Below are 20,702 nucleotides of genomic sequence, written 5' to 3'. Positions count from 1 at the left end.
AAAGGAGAAAAAATGGGAGTGAAGAAGAAGAAAAAAATCTGAACATCTGCAAATAATTCTTTAAGTTGATCCTTAATATTAGGAATCCCATGTAAGTCATAACAAATGACATGTGACTATTTGAAGGGCTACTTGGAACCATAAGGGAGCCTACCTCCCTTTCTGTCTAACCAGCTGATCTTCCCTCACCTTTTTAAGACAACAAACCACTTGGATAGAGCACTGCATTTTTCAACAGAAGCTCCCAGAGTTACTTTCTAAAATATCTGCATATTAACAGCAGCATAAACAATAGCTAAAAATAGACAGGTAACAGCAATAGTTGTAATTTTTTCCTACTTTGTGGCTATAGTTTGTTTTCTTTACAACTGACAATTATACACAGTAACCACTGGTATAAAAAAACATACTGAATGCCTAGTAGATAGCCATTTTGGATAAAACCAACTTGTTTAATTTCACTGTGTTCAAATTTAAATCAAAGTATGTGATTTTTTTCTAGATGTATATGTGTCTATGGAACAGTGCATCTATGATTTTGATTTTTCCCCCTGAACTAAAGAGTTTCCAAGTAGGAAATCTGTCTTTATTTTTACTAAATTAACCTTTCCCTGAGCTAACATATTTACTTTGGGTTAGTGGTTCAGGCAAACAACCTACCAGATATTACCAATGATTCCAACTTTAATGTATCTGAAAAACTATTAAAATGTGATGGAGAAGGTGAAGATGAATTGTAAGTAGTAAGAGTAATGTACAGTATATCCCTTTTGTAAGGAAGTCTCTGCTATTATTTTAAGTCTGATATAGAAAAATCTATATAGCCAACAGAATCTTAAAAAGTAGAGAAAACTACAAACATTTAACTCTTGGTCTTTTATTCTACAATTGTTTTTAAAAGTTGAAAGCAATAAAGTGAAAATAAAAAGAAAAAAGGGGAAAAAAGCAATAGAAATTATAATAACCTATTACTACAAATTGTGAGAAGAATAATGAAAGGATGCTGCATTTCTATTTTGATTCTGCCAAGATTACCTCAAAAAACTTTTTACACAGTGCCCCTGAAATAGGAAACTCCAGAGAGAATGAAATTAGAGTATTACAAAAACAACATACCATTGTCTGCCAGTGTTTGAAATAAAATTATAAATATTGCAAGGCTTACCATAACAAACCAAGCTTCTGAAGTGCTTGTCCCTGTTCTGGCTGGAAATATTCCAGAATTTTAACAGCAATGAAATGCTAATTTATTTTTACTGGTCCCTTTTTCTTCCTAGAGATGGCTATCCTCCTTTGTCCCAACATTGACTTTATGGTAGCTTTCACACAATTTACACACTTCAACAGATTTCAGCTGCTCTTCCACAACTCGGTGCCCTCTAAATATATTGGACTCCAACTTCCAAAATCCCTAGCCAGGCAAGAGTTTGTAAATTCCCCATTCAAACTGGAGAAATCTGTACGAGAGGGACAATGAAGGTGGAGCTGGAGAAATTAAGGAGGAGAAAGTGGCTCTCCCTTCTCTTTGCCCTATCCCTGGCTGCCCAGTAATTCTGGGAGGGTTGGTAAATTGGTACAAAAGAATTGTTATTTGCCAGCCTTCTTGACACAGTACCTTTCTCCCATCTTATTATTACTAAATTTGTATACTTGCATCATAGTAAGACTTATTTGGTAACACATGTGCAAGAATAAGAACGTAAATAAAATGATACAAAATGTATTTCAAATTTACAACATGACCAAAATAACTATTTAGAAAGCCCTGTGAAGAACAGATTTGTTGCCTGGTGCTAAAATACTATGAAAATTGAGCCATGTATATCTCTCTCTGGGAAAGTTGTTCTCTTACCAGCATGCCTGAAACAGCATTCAGTTTAGGTGCAGGTGACCTAATCCACTTTTTCTGCTGCTGGTGTGTGTGTGTGTGTGTGTGTGTGTGTGTGTTTGGCAATAATACTTTGCTTCAACTGACCACAATTCCAAAATCACAAATTAAAATAGTGGTATTAATATCAACAGACAGTCTAATCAGGAACTGGTTCTCTTCGAATTTCTTCAAAATGGACCAGTTGGAGTTCTAGCTAGAAGAGGAACCAGTTTTCTTGGACTCAGGAACCAGTTTTCTTGGACTCCTATGACATGGACCAGCCAGAGATCACCTTGTCAGGTTTAAATACAAGAGCCCAATCAGCCCAGTTCATGGCAGCCTTCAAGGTAGGCCAGAGTTGGAAATCAAAGTTATGAATACTAAAACTACTTTTATTATAGGGTTACAGTAATAGAATCTTGCAAGTATCAAAGTGCCCCCCCCATCTACAAGAGAACTAGGGAGGGTCAAGCCAGACATTTTCTCAAATTACATTTCTGCTTTGGATTCAGATTTCTTATCCGACTATTGTCTTGGTTGCGGCTCTTCCTCCTGTTCCTCAAGGTTATTCTCACAGTCCGTTATCATTCAGTTGCCTATGAGCAACCCAGAGGTAAACTACAAAGCAGCTCACTCTGCTTCTGAAGATGCCAGCCACAGCTGCTGGTGAAACGTCAGGACAAAAGAAAACTAGATCATGGCCATTCAGCCCCTCATCACTACTCCATTGATGTCAGCCGTGAAAGCCTACACCAGTATACTGCAAATATGTATCAATTAATTGTTTATGATCAAAACTAAAAGGCAGAGTGAGTCAATCCTCTAAAATTCCTTTCATCATGATTCAATGGTTGTGAATCTGGTTTCAGAAGTCCTAAATATATCACTTATAATTTCTTCTTAAATAAATCACTAAAATGTTATCTATCTATAACAGACTGTAACAGCATGCCGCTAAAATAATTAAAATGTTGAAAATCCATTTCTTGGTCCTCACATAGCAAAGCAAAGATTTCATTTGCTAATACTTCTCAGGAGGATAAAGACTGCAGTGGGCATGGCAATGTTGTAAAGTAGGTGGGGCTCTCATGCTTTTAGGCACATCTAGAATTTTTGCTATTTTTCCTTAGTTTATGAGGCCTTCTTTGGTTTTGATATTTTAGACATATGCTAGGGCTGTGCAGCGCTTTGGAGCATGTAGGGATGCAAAAATAGCACTTTGCCACTTTTTAAAGCAGATTTTTCTCAGAATCACTATGAAATAAATTCCAAAGCATTGCACAGCTTTGATTATACTGGTTTTCATGAGTTCTCCATCTGAAAAAGGTAGGAAGCCATTGCATCGATTTTTGGCAATTGTGGTTGGAAAAAACAAAACCCACCCTTAAAGAGGGTCTCATGTGCCCACCATTCATTTTCATCAAAGCAGCCTTATGTTGGCTACCTCAAAAATATTTATTTCTAACATTCAACTGTTTATGTAGAAATGAGTTGATTTTAAATGAGTCTAACTGGCTTACCCAGCCACTTAATAATGTTGAGAGCATTTGTCATAGTTGGCAGCTGAGGGTCTATTCATACAATTTTGTCACTTAATCTTATGTGCAGAGAAGCACTCATTTATAACATATGGTATATACTGACGATCCAAATCACCATTCATACAGAAAATATGCAAGAGCCAATTTCAATTCATGTTAAAATCAGGTGTTGTGCAATAATGATTAAGTGATGGCAAAAAGTTCAACTTCCCTCATGGCACTGGGCATCTTAATAGCTTCTTGAGGACAAAGCTTTGCCAGGTGGACTCCATGGAGGTGGAGTTTCATCTTCAAGAATAACCTGAAGTTTCTTTTGTTTTTTTTGTATACTTTCGTCCATCTCTTTCTTTTCCTGTTTAAAGTAAAGAAGATTGTGATGATTATTAGCATAGGGCCTGAATAAATGCAAATTAGTTTGTCATTTATTCCTTATAACACTACCTTAGCTTCCTTTACAAAATTACAAATACACTGTAATGCCTATATCTGGTACTTAATTATTACTTATCCGGTGAGAGTTTTGTGTTTTATTACAGTGGGACAAAGTGTAGTTGAAATAAATCCAGCACTTTCATGTCATAAAAACAATGTCATAAGCTACTGATTTTGTTACAGCTTCAAATTAATGTAATGAGGGCAGCACTAAAACAGAAAAAAATAGTCATCCTCTGGGGGACATAGGCGGCATACAAATTTAATGAATGAATTAATGAATGAATGAATGAATGAATGAATGAATGAATGAATGAATGAATGTAGTTCTTATGAGTGTAATTATGTTCTTATTAATTAATATTTTCTACCAGTTTTTTCATTTAAAACAAATCTCTGGTAGAAGAAAAAATATCTAATTAGTGATAATTATAAATACATTGTTTGATATAAATTTTTATTAGCAATTACTATTAATAATATTTTTTACAAAGACAGATACCTTTAGAGAATTAGATTTATCAGAAATGTTCCATGTATAGTTACACAATCACAATAATCTATTAATCTGACTTTAATAAAAGGGCTTATCTGTTTGTCAATCTGACCAGCTAACTAATAGTTTAACAGTCTGGCCAGCCCAACCATAAGCTTTTTCAGAGAAGAGTTAGGTTGGAGTTTGACTTTATCCAAATAATCTCAAGTAAACTGGGTTAAAATGTGTCTGTATGTCTGTATGTCTGTGTATATATATGTATATGTACAGGTAGTCCCCCAGTTTAAGAACAAGTTCCGTTCCCAAACTTAAGTCAAATTTGTATGTAAGCTGGAACAGTATTATTGTATAATATTGTATAAGTAGTATTGTGTAATTAACTCAAACCATTGTGTATTTAACTCAAATTTTGCTACAATAGGCTCTGTTCTTAACTATGGGTCATCCTTAAGCCAGGTGTTCTTAACCCGGGGACTGACTGACTGACTCTCTCTCTCTCTTTCTCTCTCTGGAATATATATTCCTTAGAAAAAGATTCCTTGACGGAATATATTGAAAGGCTATATGTCAAGTAGAAGGGATCAGGCATCTTGAGTATTTTGTTTCTTTTAGTGAAGTAATATGGATAGAAACCAGTTCCTTCTTTATAAAAGAAGGCAAATTCACAAAACACATCTTATAATAAAATATAATTCCTTCTTTTATGACAAATAGGATATTATGAATAGTGATAAACACATAATTTGACTAAAAGGTAGTGACTATTTTCAGAAAATTGCTAGCATTTTTCCAAATTACAACGGTAGTGTTTTGTGGGGAGCACTTGGCAGTGTTGCACATTCAGAATTTCTCAAGAGGCAATTGTGAGAATTAGCCTGCCAAATAGTGAAATGAACAAATTTAAGGGCAAGAAAGAACTATAAAAACTGTTTATAAGCCTATAGATAACTTCATTTTTATCATCACTGAACTGACTGTTGTGACCACCACCAAAGGTTAAAGGGCAATGTGAGTTGTTGGCCATAATAAATGCCATTAAGTTTTAATTTTTGAAAGAAGACATGGGTCTTCCCTCTGGAATGAACCAATTTGCCTCAACTCCTCAATCAGAAGAGAGAATGAGCATGGAATGCTTACTAGTCATGGAACTTTCACAAGAAAAATCTGAACTGAGATTGTTTTCCCCATGTCAGTCTGTCAATAAATCAACAAAAAGTAACAAGCAAATGATCAGGACTACATGGTGGAGGAGGAAATTAGAAAGTTGAAGAAAGGTGCAGGAAGAATGGAGCAAGATAGAGATTTGCAGAATTATCTTCACATAATTAGCACCTGTACTTGGTTCCAAAGATATAGCAGCAACCCTTACAAAATGAATGAAGTAAACAATACAATTTACAGTATGAACAGAAAAACAGAAAAAATAGTGAGCAAATGAAATACCTTACAGAATGTGTCACTTTACTATAGAGTAATTTCAAAAAGGGTTCAACTGTATTATAAAAAGAAATTTAAATTCAGAGAAAGGATGAATGAATGATATATGGCTTCAAGTGCTGAACATGCATACTATAGAACTCAACATACTACAGGAAAAATATTGATGATTTAAGTTCTGCTTCCACATATCTCTATATGGTTACCAGTGTTAGGTATCTTATACATTGATAACTGAATTTATATATACTTTGTGCCATATATTTGTGTGAAATCATGAATGGACATACAGTTTATGAAAGATGGAGTACATAAGTCCCCTCAAGACAGACCACAGAAGATATTAGCTAATGTAGCATATGGAGAATGATAACTTAGATACAGTATCTTGTTATACAGTTACAAAATGGTTTTCAAAACAACAAGTATTTTCCATGTGAATTAGATGAGGCAGTGATAGTGCAGAAGTACCAGGAGGTATTAGAAAAGTGTCAAGGTGGGACTGGCCAATCCTTGATGGATTAGTTAATCTTTGCTGAAAGTTATAAAAGTGTATAGGGATTACAATCCTTTGGAAATGTCACATCTAGTAAGATACTGCACATAGAAGGTGTTCTACCTTAATTCTTCTATAATTCAAACCTAACTTGACCAGCTAAGACTTTGAGTAGAATAGGTATGCATAGTCGGTGAGTGGAGCTTTCAATTCAGAAAGGGAACAATAAAACTTGTAAACCTGCATTGTTTTTACATGTTGTGAGTTTCTGATAAAAAAGAACAAGCAACAATGGAGAATTCATAAAGACTCTCTTTAGGGCCCTCAGTGTAACATGCGGTTGGATTTAATTCTTCCAAAAAGTTCAGTTCCTTTCATGATTTCCTAAAAAAGAAATATTTGCAATGACAAATAACCCAGAGCAAAACTAAGTTTGACAACATCTGCAAGTATGCTGAATTGTATCTGCAAGAATTCACATATAGATAATTATATGTAGCAATATCTAGAGTCAGATTATTTAAAAATATAAACTTGCTATCCAGTCACTATAAGCAATGTTTACAGGAGAAGGAAAAAGATATATGTCAAACTGTAGTCTTCAAAAAAGTATTAGTGCATTCTTTTTTTAAAAATTTAAACATGGATAAGAAAAAAGAAATATTAGAATACTCCATCAAATTTAAATTAAAACAATTAAAATCATGTATTAATATAGTACTTCCCCAAATATTCTAAAATTGTTGTTATTGCCCCTTTAAAACACTGCCTACATCAAAGAACTGCAAATCAGACTACATTAACATCTGCACTTATTGCTAGCCAAGAGCATCTTCTTCCTTCTCCAGCTGATCAAACATAATTCTCCACAACTTACTGAGTCTACTCTGCCTTTCACTTTTCTGTTGCCCACGAATGCTGTTCTGTCTTTCCCTAACTAACTCAACATAACAGATTGTATATCTTACATATTATCCTCAAGTTGCAAGTGATAAATTTATCATCTTACGCTAAAAGAAATCAAAAGAGACACACAAAACATCCTGTCCAATGCATAGAACAGATAGTTTCAAGTGGCCTGTGACCAGACTGAAACACATTTGTGTATATGGGTAGATGTTTATTATTCTCCTCTTCTGAAAAGGGAAAAAATGGGATGGGGGGGGAGGAGGAAAACAATAAGAAAATATTACCTATTTTTTAAATCATGTGATAATACAATACTTATTAATGGTACGCTCAACATAAAGCATGCTGAAACTTTTCTTTTGCATGTCAACACTGTAGATTTTGCCACTGTCAACAACATTGTAAAACTAATTAAGAAAGTAAAGCAACTTCAAGTAGGTGATCAAACTCTTGTAACTTCCACACACTAGTATCCAAACATCTATCTAAGTGTATAGTACCTGAAAATGCTATCAATTCTGAATTTAAAAAAACACACTGTACTCTATAAAGTACAACTCTGTTTCCTTGTATCTACTGCATTCACTCACTTGTGCAGCTGCTGCTATGCTACGCTGGTTCTGGGCAGTGCTGACATGGTGTCGTAGGAGCGGTTGTTCCTAACAGTGAACAGGAGAAGAGAAAAAACTCTACTGACGCTAGTAGCAGGACATGAAACCACTAATATGGCAAATTCTACTCTGAGTCATTCTTCTCTATGGAGAAATGAGTTTTCTTTTCTATTAAGGAAGCTATTAAAATTCATGATGGAGAAAAGATAACTTAAAAATATGAACCAAAAGGCAGATACAGTCTCTTCGGGAGCTACAGAAGAGCCAGTAAGAATATTTTTTTAGGTATCTTTCTCAGACCTGTTAGATTCCAAGTACATAGGCCATTTAATGTATAACATAATACTGCTTAAAACACAAACAAAAACCAGTAAATAATGGGTGCTAGAGAGGCCCAGGCAAGGATGACAGAACATGTGGGATAAAGATGATTAATGATTAACCACCTTCTACCAACCATTTGGTATGAGAGAAAAAATTCCATTTGTTCTAATGGTATGGTGGTGATGGGAAAGATTAATTTATTTCTCAGTAACCTGGCTCTTATTAGGTTCCTTATGAATATTTCTCACAACCCACCCCAACCCCATCCCTCATGATAACAGTAATTACATTCTGGTTGAACATATCAGTCTATTCTTAAGTTATACCTTCTGCAAAGCAGGATTTTCTTTCTACATTATCTAAGCAATATTTAATTTTGGTAGGCAGAAATCCAACTCTGAAATATCAGGCATCTAGATATTTTCTAGATGTACTGTAAAAAGAAGTTAGCAAGAAAGGTTATACTGCCACCATCTGGTTTTTTCAGAACAAAAGCTTAGATGCTTTTCAATGCATGCCTGAAGTATCTTGTATTATCACAAATGCATATACTTACCAGCCATTTTTTATATTCATCTAGAGCTCTTTTATCCTGTTCTTCTTTCTCAACCTGTTGTTCTACTTCTTTTTTTCTTTCCTGGAGTTTTTCTTTTTTCTTTTGCTTCATGAATTCTTCTTTTTTCTCATTCCTAAAAGTTAGAGAAAAAACGTTTTATAACATAGAGGAAATCTATGCATTGTCATAAAGTATCGTAAACTGTGTAACACAGTTCTATATATACAAAGGTTAGGTAGGTGACATAATCAAATATATAACATTCAAAATGATGAACTATACCATTTTTCAACTGCAGACCTGCTGTCTTTTCTCTTCTCTGCAACAACCTCCTGTTCTTTCTTCTTTTTTAATCTTTCAACTCTCTTCTCCCTTTGTATTTGCTGTTTTAAATATTCAGCTTTCTTTTCTTTCCATTTCTCAAAAGCCTAAAAAAAAGAGTAGGAAACCCATTAGAATTGATCCAGAAGTTCCTATCTTTCCCCCCTTTAATTTATTAAATAAAATACCAGTAAATAAACAGGTGGTTTACAATTGCCATGAAATTTGAAGTTGATTAATTAATTAATTGTACAGAACTAGATCCAGAAGTTATTCATTAGGGTTGAACAAGCAGTTAAAAGAATTTCTAATAGGTTTAACTATGTATTTTTGTACCTATAAATACATACGGACTGCTGTATACATATGCATAAAAATAAAAGCTTAGTATATGTGTGAAATGATTTGTTATTTTACAAGCCTAACATTTACCACAAGGAAAGATAATCTTTAATTTGTTGAAATAGTTGCTTGGCATCATGGCTTTCAGAGATCTTACCATATAAAACCATTAAAATGCAATACAATTGTACCAAGCTGTTCAAAATATAGTATAAACCAAAACAAGACTAAAGTGCCTGAACAAATAAAAAAGGCTTCCACTGGTGCCTATTATCAGGAAAGGAATCTCTCTGAGATGCAAGTTCTAAAATAAAAAACCACAAGTGAAAAGGCTAAGCCTTTTGATGGGGAACATAGACTGATGTGATAATTTGCTACCAAGCTGGTCTTGACACTTAGAGACCACATAGACCTTTTTTAGGATGATCTGTCCCCAACCTGGTCTTTCAGGTCTCCTAGTGATGCACCCATTGCTGCTGCAATTGAGTCCATCCATGTTGATGCGGGTTGTCCCCTTCTTCTCTTTCCTTCTTTTCCAGCATTATAGACTTCCCATGGGGGCTAGCATAATGTGCCCAAAATACAGTAATTTGAACCTGGTCATTTGTGCCTTGAGAACTCTGGGTTGATTTGTACTCTGATCCATTTGTTTGTTTTCTTGGCTGTCCATGGTATTCCAAGAGTCTTATCCAACACCAAAATTTAAAAGCATCAAGACTTTTTCTCCTACTTCTTCAAAGTCCAACTGTTGTTTCCATACAGCATCACTGGGAAAACCACTGCTTGCACAATTCTGATCTTTGTAAATACAGATATGTCATGGTATCTGCATATCCTTTCTAAGACTTTCACTGCTACCTAAGCAAGTGCTAGTTGTGGTGTATTTCTTGACTGCTGGTTGCTTTACTGTTGATAGTCGATCCTAAAAGGCAGAAGCTATCTACCACTTCAAAGTCTTCACTGTAAATGTTAAGAATGGTTGCTGTATTTGTTCTAGTTTGGCCTTTATGTTTTAATTTTATTCCCAGTTTTTTCACTGTGATCCTTGACTTTCATTATTAGAGTTTGCAGATCATTTGCATTTTCAGCTATCAGAGTAGTATCATCAGCATATCACAGGTTATTGATGTTTCTTCCTCCAATTTTGAAACTCACCTTCTTCCAATCCAATCTCCCTCAATATATATTCAACACATAGGCTGAATAAATAAGGTGAAACTGTGAGACCCTGACACAGTCAACATAAGCAAAGACACTTCTATAATTAGAGAAGCACATATTGACTACTTCTGGGTATTCTTGGGCTTTCTCAATTATCCAGTGTGCATCAGCAATAATATCTCTTGTTCTCCAGCCTTTTCTAAAACCAGTTTGAACATCTGGCTTTTCTGGAGGTTTCTGGAATGCTGGGCTCTAATTTGGGGTCTAATCTGCATTGGATGCCCCAAGCATTATTTTGCCAGCATGTGAAATTAAAGATGTTGTGCGACAGTTTAAGTCTTCTTTCTTTGGCATTGATATGTTGATTGACTTCTTCCAATGTGTAGGTCATTGTGTCCTTCTCCAGATTCGCTGGCTTAGTTTGGTTAGCAACTTTACAGATTCTTCTTCCATCACTCACTATATTTCTAGAGATTTTGCATCAATTCCTGTTACCTTCCAACTTTGTAATGACCAGAGTACTGATCTATTTTCATCTTCTAGTACTAGAGTTTCTTGTAAATAGGGAAGACCTTCTCCAGTAATTTAGATTTTGACATCAGTACTGAACAGAATTTCAGTATACTACTTACATTTCTGTTTCATCTTATTTGAATCAGTTACTATCTATTTACAGGTAGTCCTTGAGTTAAAACGACAATTGGAACCAAAATTTCCATCGCCAAGCAATGCGGTCATAAAGTGCAACATCATGTAACCACATCACTTAGCAACAGCAATCCCTGCAGTCCCCATTAAGTAAGGATCATGGGTCATTAAGCAAGCACCACCTTGCAACTTCCTGCTGGCTTCCAACAACCAAAGTCAGTGGAGAAGCGAGCAGGAAGTTGCAAGTCCCAGGCGGCTTGCAAGCAAGGAGGCAGGTAAGTGGCTGCTAATGTGTAGGAGAAGGAGGGGAACATTGGTGGCTGGGGAGGTGCAGCATGAGCACAGGCTTGGGGTGGCAGCTGCTGTGTGTGTGAGGGTGCACAAGTGGTGGGGAGGCATGGGGTGAGCATGGTGGGGCTTGGAGTGGTGGTTGCTGGGTGGCAGAGGGTGCGCAAGTGGCCAGGGTGTGGGGGTGGCCAGGGAGGCATAGCATGAGTGCAGGAGGACTGCTGCTGGGTGGGGAAGGGTGTGCGAGGGTATCAGGAAGGGTGCTTAAGGCCGGGGAGGCACGGTATGAGCTCGGAGAGGGTGCACATGGATCCTCAAGTGGCAGGGGAGGTGTGGTGCAAGCATAGGGGGGCTGGAGAGGATGCATGGGTGGGAGAGACTTACCTGAGCAACTTGCAACCTTCCCTGCTGGCTTCCCCATTGTCTTTGCTTGTGGAAAGCCAGCAGGGAAGGTTGCAAATCACAATCACATGACCATGGGATGCTGCAACCATTGTAAGCATGAGCCAGTTGCCAAGTGCCAGATTGTGATCATGTGACCACAGGGTTGCTGGGACACCCGGAACTTCAAGGACTGGACATAACCACCACTCCTTCAGCGCCATCAAAACTTTGGTCGCTGAATGAGTGATTGTTAACCGAAGACTACCTGTATTGGCATCCTTAAGGATAATCATAAAGTCAGGCAGCCTTATGTAGGGGCTCAGAAGCTAGGATACCTGTTAAAAGTTGACATAATATGCTCAAACTGCTGTATTATTGTAACTACTATTTACAAATTATGTTCCTCGCATTTTTACTATTTATTTTTTACTATAATAATATAACAAAACTAGCTTCCCTCCCCACAAGAAAGTTTATCTAGAACTCTTGGCCATATATTTTAAAATTATTCCCCAGGATAGATTCTATAAATATATTGTCCTGTAGTTATATCACCAGGCCTTACAACCTATATGATCTACAATATTTGCAAAGTAATTTTGGAAAACCTACAACAAATACAGAGTGATTTTTTTTAAAAAAAAGGTAATCTGAAGGAATTACAGAAGCAGTTCATTTATAGAGCACCGAAAATGCACTGTTCAATTAGTATTTTTTGATGATCTTTCACCAAATTTAACATTTGCAAGATAGAAATCTCTACTGCCTTTTGTGCCTCTTCCTTTTTCTTCTCATTTAGTTCTGCTTCTTTCTTTTTCTTTTCCGCTTCCAATTTTTTTTTCTCAGCTGATTTTTTTGCTTCTTTTTCTTTCACAGCCTTCCAAGCTTCAAAGGATGCAAGTGCTTCTTCTCTTTTAGCAGCTTCTTTCTACATAGAAAGCAAACTGGCATTGTAAATGTTGCCTAAAGATTTTATTAGGGTCATTTAAAGTAATAATCTTGCAGGCATGATAAAATTGCTGGTTTCATAACATTATCTTTACTTCAAAACACATAACATTCAACTCTCTACCACAGTGCTATGATGCTGCTAATTTTGACCTATGTATTTGAAATGGTAGATATTTATACAGATGTATCTGATAAGTCGGACAACTGTGAGCAGTGGTTTTGTTTCTGGCCATTTGCTTCTTTCTTTCTTGAAGAAAAATTCATGTTAATTTTGGAATACATTTGACTAGTCTTAGTGAGCACACTCACTTCTAGGCTATTTTGTTCCACCTTATCCCTTTATGCTGGGGTACAGGAGCATATGACCATACAGACACAAATCTCAATCTGTAAATGAGAAAAGATTCAGGAGAAGGGGAAAATATTCTATTAAATTCTTCCTTTCCAATCACCCTTAATAAACCTATCTTTAAAGATACAATAGTGACTTTTTTGTTAGGAACAACACCTGTCCTTAGGCAGCATTGCCAATTTTCAATGCTAGTTGGGAGATCATCCATGCTGTAGCCCAATACATCAGGAGGGCAGCAGGTTGGGGAAGGCTGTTGTATAGTTTCTCTAGAGCAGTGTTGTCCAAACTTGGCCACTTTAAGATGAGTGGACTTCAATTCCCAGAATTCCCCAGCCAGCATGGGTGGCTGGGGAATTCTGGGAGTTGAAGTCCACTCATCTTAAAGTGGCCAAGTTTGGACAACACTGCTCTAGAGCAATCAACCAAATGGATAGAGAACCAGGTTTTCATTTTCGAATATATGATTTCATGATTTCCCTAACACAGAGAAATTGGATGGATGCAACACTATTTAATAAGGCAAAATGTGCTTTAGGGCAGGTGAAGGTACAAATGTAGCACCTTTCTGCAACTCCTTAGAACAAATGCATCTTGTGCCATAGTCATTAACTGTATCAATGTAATTCCAGGATAAGGCACAACTGCTTTAAGGATGATCAGACAGGTGCCACATGAGTACCCTTGCATGTGCTGAATCACTTTTCTGCTTCTGAATCCAAACCACTGCACAACCGTGCTATTTATTTCAGATTCCATTTATAATAATTAACTATCTCACAGGGTGTCTGTAAAACCACCACCTCCTCCCTGTTGTTCTAATGTACTTCATAAACTAAAAGCATTTTATTATATATAAAGATTGTGAGAGCAAAAGAATATCGAACTCTCAACTTGCACATTAAAGCTTATGTGTAAAAATACTGATGGCAATTTCTGTATACAGTGGTACCTCGGGTTACGAACGCCTCTGTTAACGAACTTTTCGGGTTACGACCAGCTCCGGATGCAAAAATTTACCTCGGTTTGTGAACTCCACCTCAGGGTACGAACAGGATATGAGGCCATTTTCCCTCCCGTGACACGGTCCGCGGTCATTTTTCCGCCCCTGACACGTGGCCCACAGCCATTTTCCGCCCCTGACACATGGTCCACGGCCATTTTTCCGCCCCTGACACGTGGTCCATGGCCATTTTCCGCCCCTGACACATGGTCCGCGGCCATTTTCCGCCCCTGACACGTGGTCGTAGGGAGGGGGACTCTCCCTCCAAGCAATAGCCGCCTCTCTGTCCTCCACGCCAGAACGGATTAACGGTAATTACACTGAACCTTATGGGGAAATTTCCTTCGGGTTGCGACCAATTCGAGGTGCGACCAGAGTCATGGAACGAATTAAGTTCGTAAACCGAGGTTCCACTGTATAGGTATACAGCCATACAAGCATTACAAAATTTGAGGTCCTGCAAACATTCAGCATGTATGAGATCAGCTGAAGACATTGTATTATCAAGGTCCTAACTCATATGGAATCCACTGGGCACACAGTTGTACGTCACAAGCTTTGGCACCGAAGACAGGACTGTCCTCAATTTCTGTAAAAGCCCACCTAACACTGCTAAAATACTTTAAGGAACTTGCCAGCCTCCCTGGTGACTATTTTGTTAAATCTGTTTCTCACCATTACTGGGAGACAGCAATTGTTCCATCCCATATTGTGCAAGTATATTACAGTACTTGTCTATCTAGTTTAAATCCTGAGCTAGATAAAAGATTGGTGATTGGTTGCTGTATGTGATGGTAGTAGAGTTGATCGGCTTTGTCCAATGCTCAAAGTTCTCCCTTTAGTATGCTTATTTTAAGAAAACATTATTTTTGCAGTATCTATTCAATCTTAATTAATTAATAACCCCTTCATGGATCACTGCCTTGTCGTGGCGAAGGGGCTTGCGTAACTCAGTGAAGCCATGAGCTATACCGTGCAGGGCCACCCAAGACGGACAGGTCATGACAGAGAGTTCTGACAAAATGTGGTCCACTGGAGAAGGAAATGGCAACCCACTCCAGTATCCTTGCCAAGAAAACCCCATGGACAATGTTAAAAGGCTAAAAGATATGACGCCGGAAGATGAGCCCCTCAGGTCAGAAGGTGTCCAATATGCTACTGGGGAAGAGCGGAGGGCAATTCCAAGTAGCTCCAGAAAGAGTGAAGCGGCTGGGCCAAAGCCGAAAGGACGTTCAGCTGTGGATGTATCTGGAAGCGAAAAGAAGGTCCGATGCTGTAAAGAACAATATTGTATAGGTACCTGGAATGTAAGATCTATGAACCAAGGCAAGCTGGATGTGGTCAAACATGAGATGACAAGATTGAACATCGACATCTTGGGAATCAGCGAACTGAAATGGACGGGAATGGGTGAATTTAATTCAGGTGACCATTATATCTACTACTGTGGGCAAGAAACCCTTAGAAGAAATGGAGTTGCACTCATAGTCAATAAGAGAGTGGGAAAGGCAGTAATGGGGTACAACCTCAAAAACGACAGAATGATCTCAGTGCGTATCCAAGGCAAACCATTCAATATCACAGTCATCCAAGTCTATGCCCCAACCACTGATGCTGAAGAAGCTGAAGTTGACTGCTTCTATGAAGACCTACAACACCTTCTAGAACTAGCACCAAAAAAAGATGTCCTTTTCATCATAGGGGACTGGAATGCTAAAGTAGGAAGTCAAGGAGTAATCGGAATAACAGGCAAGTTTGGCCTTGGAGTACAAAATGAAGCAGGGCAAAGGCTAATAGAGTTCTGTCAAGAGAACAAGCTAGTCATAGCAAACACTCTTTTCCAACAACACAAGAGACGACTCTACACATGGACATCACCAGATGGTCAATACCGAAACCAGATTGATTATATACTTTGCAGCCAAAGATGGAGAAGCTCTATACAGACAGCAAAAACAAGACCAGGAGCTGACTGTGGCTCAGATCATGAGCTTCTTACTGCAAAATTTAGGCTTAAATTGAAGAATGTAGGGAAAACCACTAGACCACTCAGGTATGACTTAGATCATATTCCTTGTGAGTACACAGTGAAGGTGATGAATAGATTTAGAGGATTAGATTTGGTAGACAGAGTGCCTGAAGAACTATGGACGGAGGTCCGTAACATTGTACAGGAGGCAGCAACTAAAACCATCCCAAAGAAAAAGAAATGCAAGAAAGCAAAATGGCTGTCTGATGAGGCTTTACAAATAGCTGTGGAAAGAAGGAATGCGAAAAGCAAGGGTGAAAGGGAAAGATATAAGCAATTGAATGCAGATTTCCAGAGAACAGCAAGGAGAGATAAGAAGGCCTTCTTAAATGAACAATGCAAAGAAATCGAGGAAAACAATAGAATGGGGAAGACTAGAGATCTCTACAAGAAAATTGGAGATATGAAAGGAACGTTTAGTGCAAAGATGGGCATGATAAAGGACAAAAAAGGCAGGGACCTAACAGAAGCAGAAGAGATTAAGAAGAGGTGGCAAGAATACACAGAAGAACTATACAAGAAAGATCTTAATGTCCCTGATGTCCACGCTGGTGTGATCACTGACCTTGAGCCAGACATCCTAGAGAGTGAAGTCAAGTGGGCCTTAGGAAGCATTGCTAACAACAAAGCTAGTGGAGATGACAGTATTCCAGCTGAGTTATTTAAAATACTAAAAGATGATGGTGTTAAAGTGCTGCACTCAATATGCCAGCAAGTTTGGAAAACGCAACAGTGGCCACGGGATTGGAAAAGGTCAGTTTATGTTCCAATTCCAAAGAAGGGCAACGCCAAAGAATGCTCAAACTATCGTACAATTGCACTCATTTCACATGCTAGCAAGGTTATGCTCAAAATCCTACAAGCTAGGCTTCAGCAATACATGAACCGAGAACTACCGGATGTACAAGCTGGGTTTCGAAGAGGCAGAGGAACTAGACATCAAATCGCCAACATTCGCTGGATCATGGAGAAAGCACGAGAGTTCCAGAAAAATATCTACTTCTGCTTCATTGACTATGCAAAAGCCTTTGATTGTGTGGATCACAACAAACTGTGGCAAATTCTTAAAGAGATGGGAGTACCAGACCACCTTACCTGTCTCCTGAGAAATCTGTATGCGGGCCAAGAAGCAACAGTCAGAACCGGTCATGGAACAACCGATTGGTTCAAAATAGGGAAAGGTGTACGACAAGGCTGTATACTGTCACCCTGCTTATTTAACCTATATGCAGAGTACAACATGAGAAATGCCAGGCTGGAAGAATCACAAGCCGGAATTAAGATTGCAGGGAGAATCATCAACAACCTCAGATATGCGGACGATACCACCCTAATGGCAGAAAGTGAAGAAGAACTAAAGAGCCTCTTGATGAGGGTAAAAGAGGAGAGTGCAAAAGCTGGCTTGAAACTCAACATTAAAAAAACTAAGATCATGGCATCTGGACCCATCAATTCCTGGCAAATAGAAGGGGTAGAAATGGAAGCAGTAACAGACTTCATTTATTTGGGCTCCAAGACCACCGCAGACGGAGACTGCAGCCATGAAATTAAAAGACGCTTGCTCCTTGGGAGGAAAGCTATGGCAAGCCTAGATAGCATATTAAAAAGCAGAGACGTCACCTTGCCGACAAAGATCCGCATAGTCAAAGCTATGGTTTTTCCAGCAGTAATGTATGGCTGTGAGAGCTGGACCATAAAAAAGGCCGAGCGCCGAAGAATTGATGCCTTTGAACTGTGGTGCTGGAGAAGACTCTTGAGAGTTCCCTGGACTGCTAGGAGGTCAAACCAGTCAATCTTAAAGGAAATCAACCCTGATTGCTCATTGGAAGGATCGATAATGAAGCTCAAGCTCAGATATTTTGGTCACCTAATGCGAAGAGAGATCTCTTTGGAGAAGACCCTGATGCTGGGAAAGATTGAAGGCAAAAGGAGAAGAGGACGGCAGAGGATGAGATGGTTAGATAGCATCACTGAAGCAATGAGCATGAAACTGAGCAAACTCAGGGAGGCAGTGAAAGACAGGAAGGCCTGGCGCAATATGGTTCATGGGGTCACGAAGAGTCGGACACGACTTAACGACTAAACAACAACAAATTCAATCTTACTAGCTCACCATCATTACATAAGGCATTCAATCGTTTTTTACAAACTATACTCTGATTATTCCTTGAAGGCAGATACTATACACTACCCTGGAACAGCATTTTACTCTTTGACAGTAGGCACAGTTAGAGGACATATAATATTATATCCTATACTGCCCCTTTTATTATGTGATTAAGAGAAAAACACAGGTTAGATTACTAAGGACTTCATGGAGGGTAAAGCTGAATGTGAAAATCTTTGGCTGGTATGTCCATTCTCTTACACTGATAATCAAGTGGTCATTTTTACATTTTTTGGGGTGCTTTTAAAGAAGAAGGAGAAAGAGGAAGAGGAGGAGGAAGAGGAGGAGGAGGAGGAGGAGGAGGAGATGATGATGATGATGATGATTAAGACTATTTGTATGCCGCTGATTTCATCTAAGCATCTCTAGTGACTCTAGGTGGCTCACAATAGATAAAAACAATCCAATAAAAACAAGTTAAAAAACCTATATACAAACATATAAAAACCATCAATAATCAATTTAAAACAAAAAATCATGATCAACATCATATGTATTTATGTGTTTAGAGTTGGCCTTACATACCTTTAGTAACATTAGTGTTGTTATTCTGGACATAATACTATAATTTTACTTATATATGATCCTCTTTTTTTGCTTTTTGTTTTATTTATCATATTTAAGTTTAACAATGAACTTATAGTAATATAGTTATGCTGAATACATGCCAGCCTATAAGGCTGACATCATTTGCATGAAGTCAGAAGGAGGTGGGGCATAACTGGAACACTTATGGAATGTCTAAATAAAACGTATGGTTTTTAAGGTTACAAAAAAGGTTTTAAAATAAACCTTTTCATTTTTCTCCCGCAAGTTCTCAGCTTTGTTTCTTTTTATTCTTTGTAATTCCAAGAGGAAGATTCTCTTCTTTTCCAACCAGTCCTGAAAAGAGAGAGAGAGGAATAACATAAGATTTATAACAAACCAATGAAAAGTCTTGTGTCACCTTATGACAATTATGGCATATCCTAAAGCCTCAACATTGATTTCTTGATATACCATTTGGGTGGTATATAAGCTCAAGCTTATTAAAAGCAATAAAATTGATTAACTGCTATTTAAAACTGAATTTTTTTTAAAAAAAAAATGCACCTAGATATTTCTACAAACCAACTGGAAAACTGTCTTTTTAAAACCTTATTAAAGGCCAGACTTGCCTTTTCTGCCCATAGAGTGGTGGCAGCAGATAAACCTGGAGAGGAGTCTCCCTGGAGGATCAAAATAGGTGGTTCATCCATGGAATGGGAACTTCTAATGGGAGCTGACATTAGGCTAGGCTTAGAATCTGTACTAAATCTAAGTCCTCCTCAAGGGAAATAATTGAAACGTGGAGCCCTCACTGGGTTCAGAGCGTTTAGGATTTTCTTTAATCTAACCTAACTAATCTCCTGCACTGTATTTGGGATTTGGATGTGGTCTAATACAAGCCAATCACTTAACATTAAATGGACAAATTAGATTAACTTACCACTATTTAAATAAAATGAGATCTATGGAAGATCCAATCATAGCGTAAGTAAGATTGCTATATTTTATTTATTTATTTATTTATGTATTTATTTATTTTTTCATTCATTCATTAATCCAATGTATATGGCCACCAATCTATCCAAAAATCATCTTACAGATATGAGACACTTAGATACTGGCACTCTATCAAAATCTGGAAACTGTTAATGTGACAGATTTTCTCGTAACATTAAACGTGCTAAACATATACCTGGTAAACAGCTGCTCGTAAACTATCAGCTTTATCTAGCTCAGCACTGTATTTTTGTAGATGCTTGTTGTCCAAGACTTTTAATGTCCCTAAATATTGAGCAGATGTACTTGCTGGGGCGGGAGAGTATTTTCCTGTTTTCTTCAAATATGTAGCGCTTAAAGATCTATAGAATAAAAGTATCATACTAAATTATTAATCAGTTAAATAAACAGAGGGGTATTCTAAAAAAATATATGCATTCTTAGATTTATTATAGTCTCAAAAGTACATCTATTTGACTGAAAGCACAATTCAAGAAACAAAATTATTATATCCAGTCTAATATATTCTACAGAACCCAGTAGGCAAGCAGTGGCCTGCAAATATTTCTTGTCCGCTTACTGAAGCTCCCAGAAGCCTCAAAAGCCCTGCTCATTCTGCCACCCAATTAATCAGATGCAGTTCAAACAAGACTGCTGTTAACAAAGATCTGCAGCAGGACTGCTAGAAGGAAATGGATGAATTTTCTACTACCCAACTACCTTCCTAAAGGCTGCCGCTCTTTCTGCAATAGAAGAATGAAGCTAAGGGGATGAAGCTACATGATGGATAGGAGGAGCTGAGAAGAGGCTATATTAAGATAGAAACTTGCTTAAGAATTTCTGTGAAAGAAGAAATGCAGAAT

General features: G+C 37.7%; 1 protein-coding gene across 1 annotated transcript in view; it reads right to left on the bottom strand.

The window, feature by feature from the left end:
• Window positions 1–942: 942 nt before the first annotated feature.
• MAP9 (microtubule associated protein 9) overlaps window positions 943–20,702 on the bottom strand; it is a 44,878-nt gene continuing 25,118 nt past the window's right edge. Inside the window, exons 9-15 of the mRNA XM_088132724.1 lie at window positions 20,036–20,201; window positions 19,108–19,197; window positions 12,580–12,744; window positions 8,955–9,100; window positions 8,673–8,805; window positions 7,772–7,840; window positions 943–3,763 (exon numbers count right to left, since the gene is read on the bottom strand). Coding sequence (XP_087988850.1) covers window positions 3,641–3,763; window positions 7,772–7,840; window positions 8,673–8,805; window positions 8,955–9,100; window positions 12,580–12,744; window positions 19,108–19,197; window positions 20,036–20,201 — 892 coding nt within the window. The 3' untranslated portion in view covers window positions 943–3,640. The remainder of the gene's footprint in view (window positions 3,764–7,771; window positions 7,841–8,672; window positions 8,806–8,954; window positions 9,101–12,579; window positions 12,745–19,107; window positions 19,198–20,035; window positions 20,202–20,702) is intronic.

This window comes from Python bivittatus, unplaced genomic scaffold, assembly GCF_059951505.1.
Source record: "Python bivittatus isolate LINGU-HERP-01145 unplaced genomic scaffold, Pbiv_v1 ctg000070_np1212, whole genome shotgun sequence".
Taxonomy (NCBI): domain Eukaryota; kingdom Metazoa; phylum Chordata; class Lepidosauria; order Squamata; family Pythonidae; genus Python; species Python bivittatus.
Note: the sequence above shows the minus strand (reverse complement) of the source record. Positions and strands in the feature narration are given on the sequence as shown.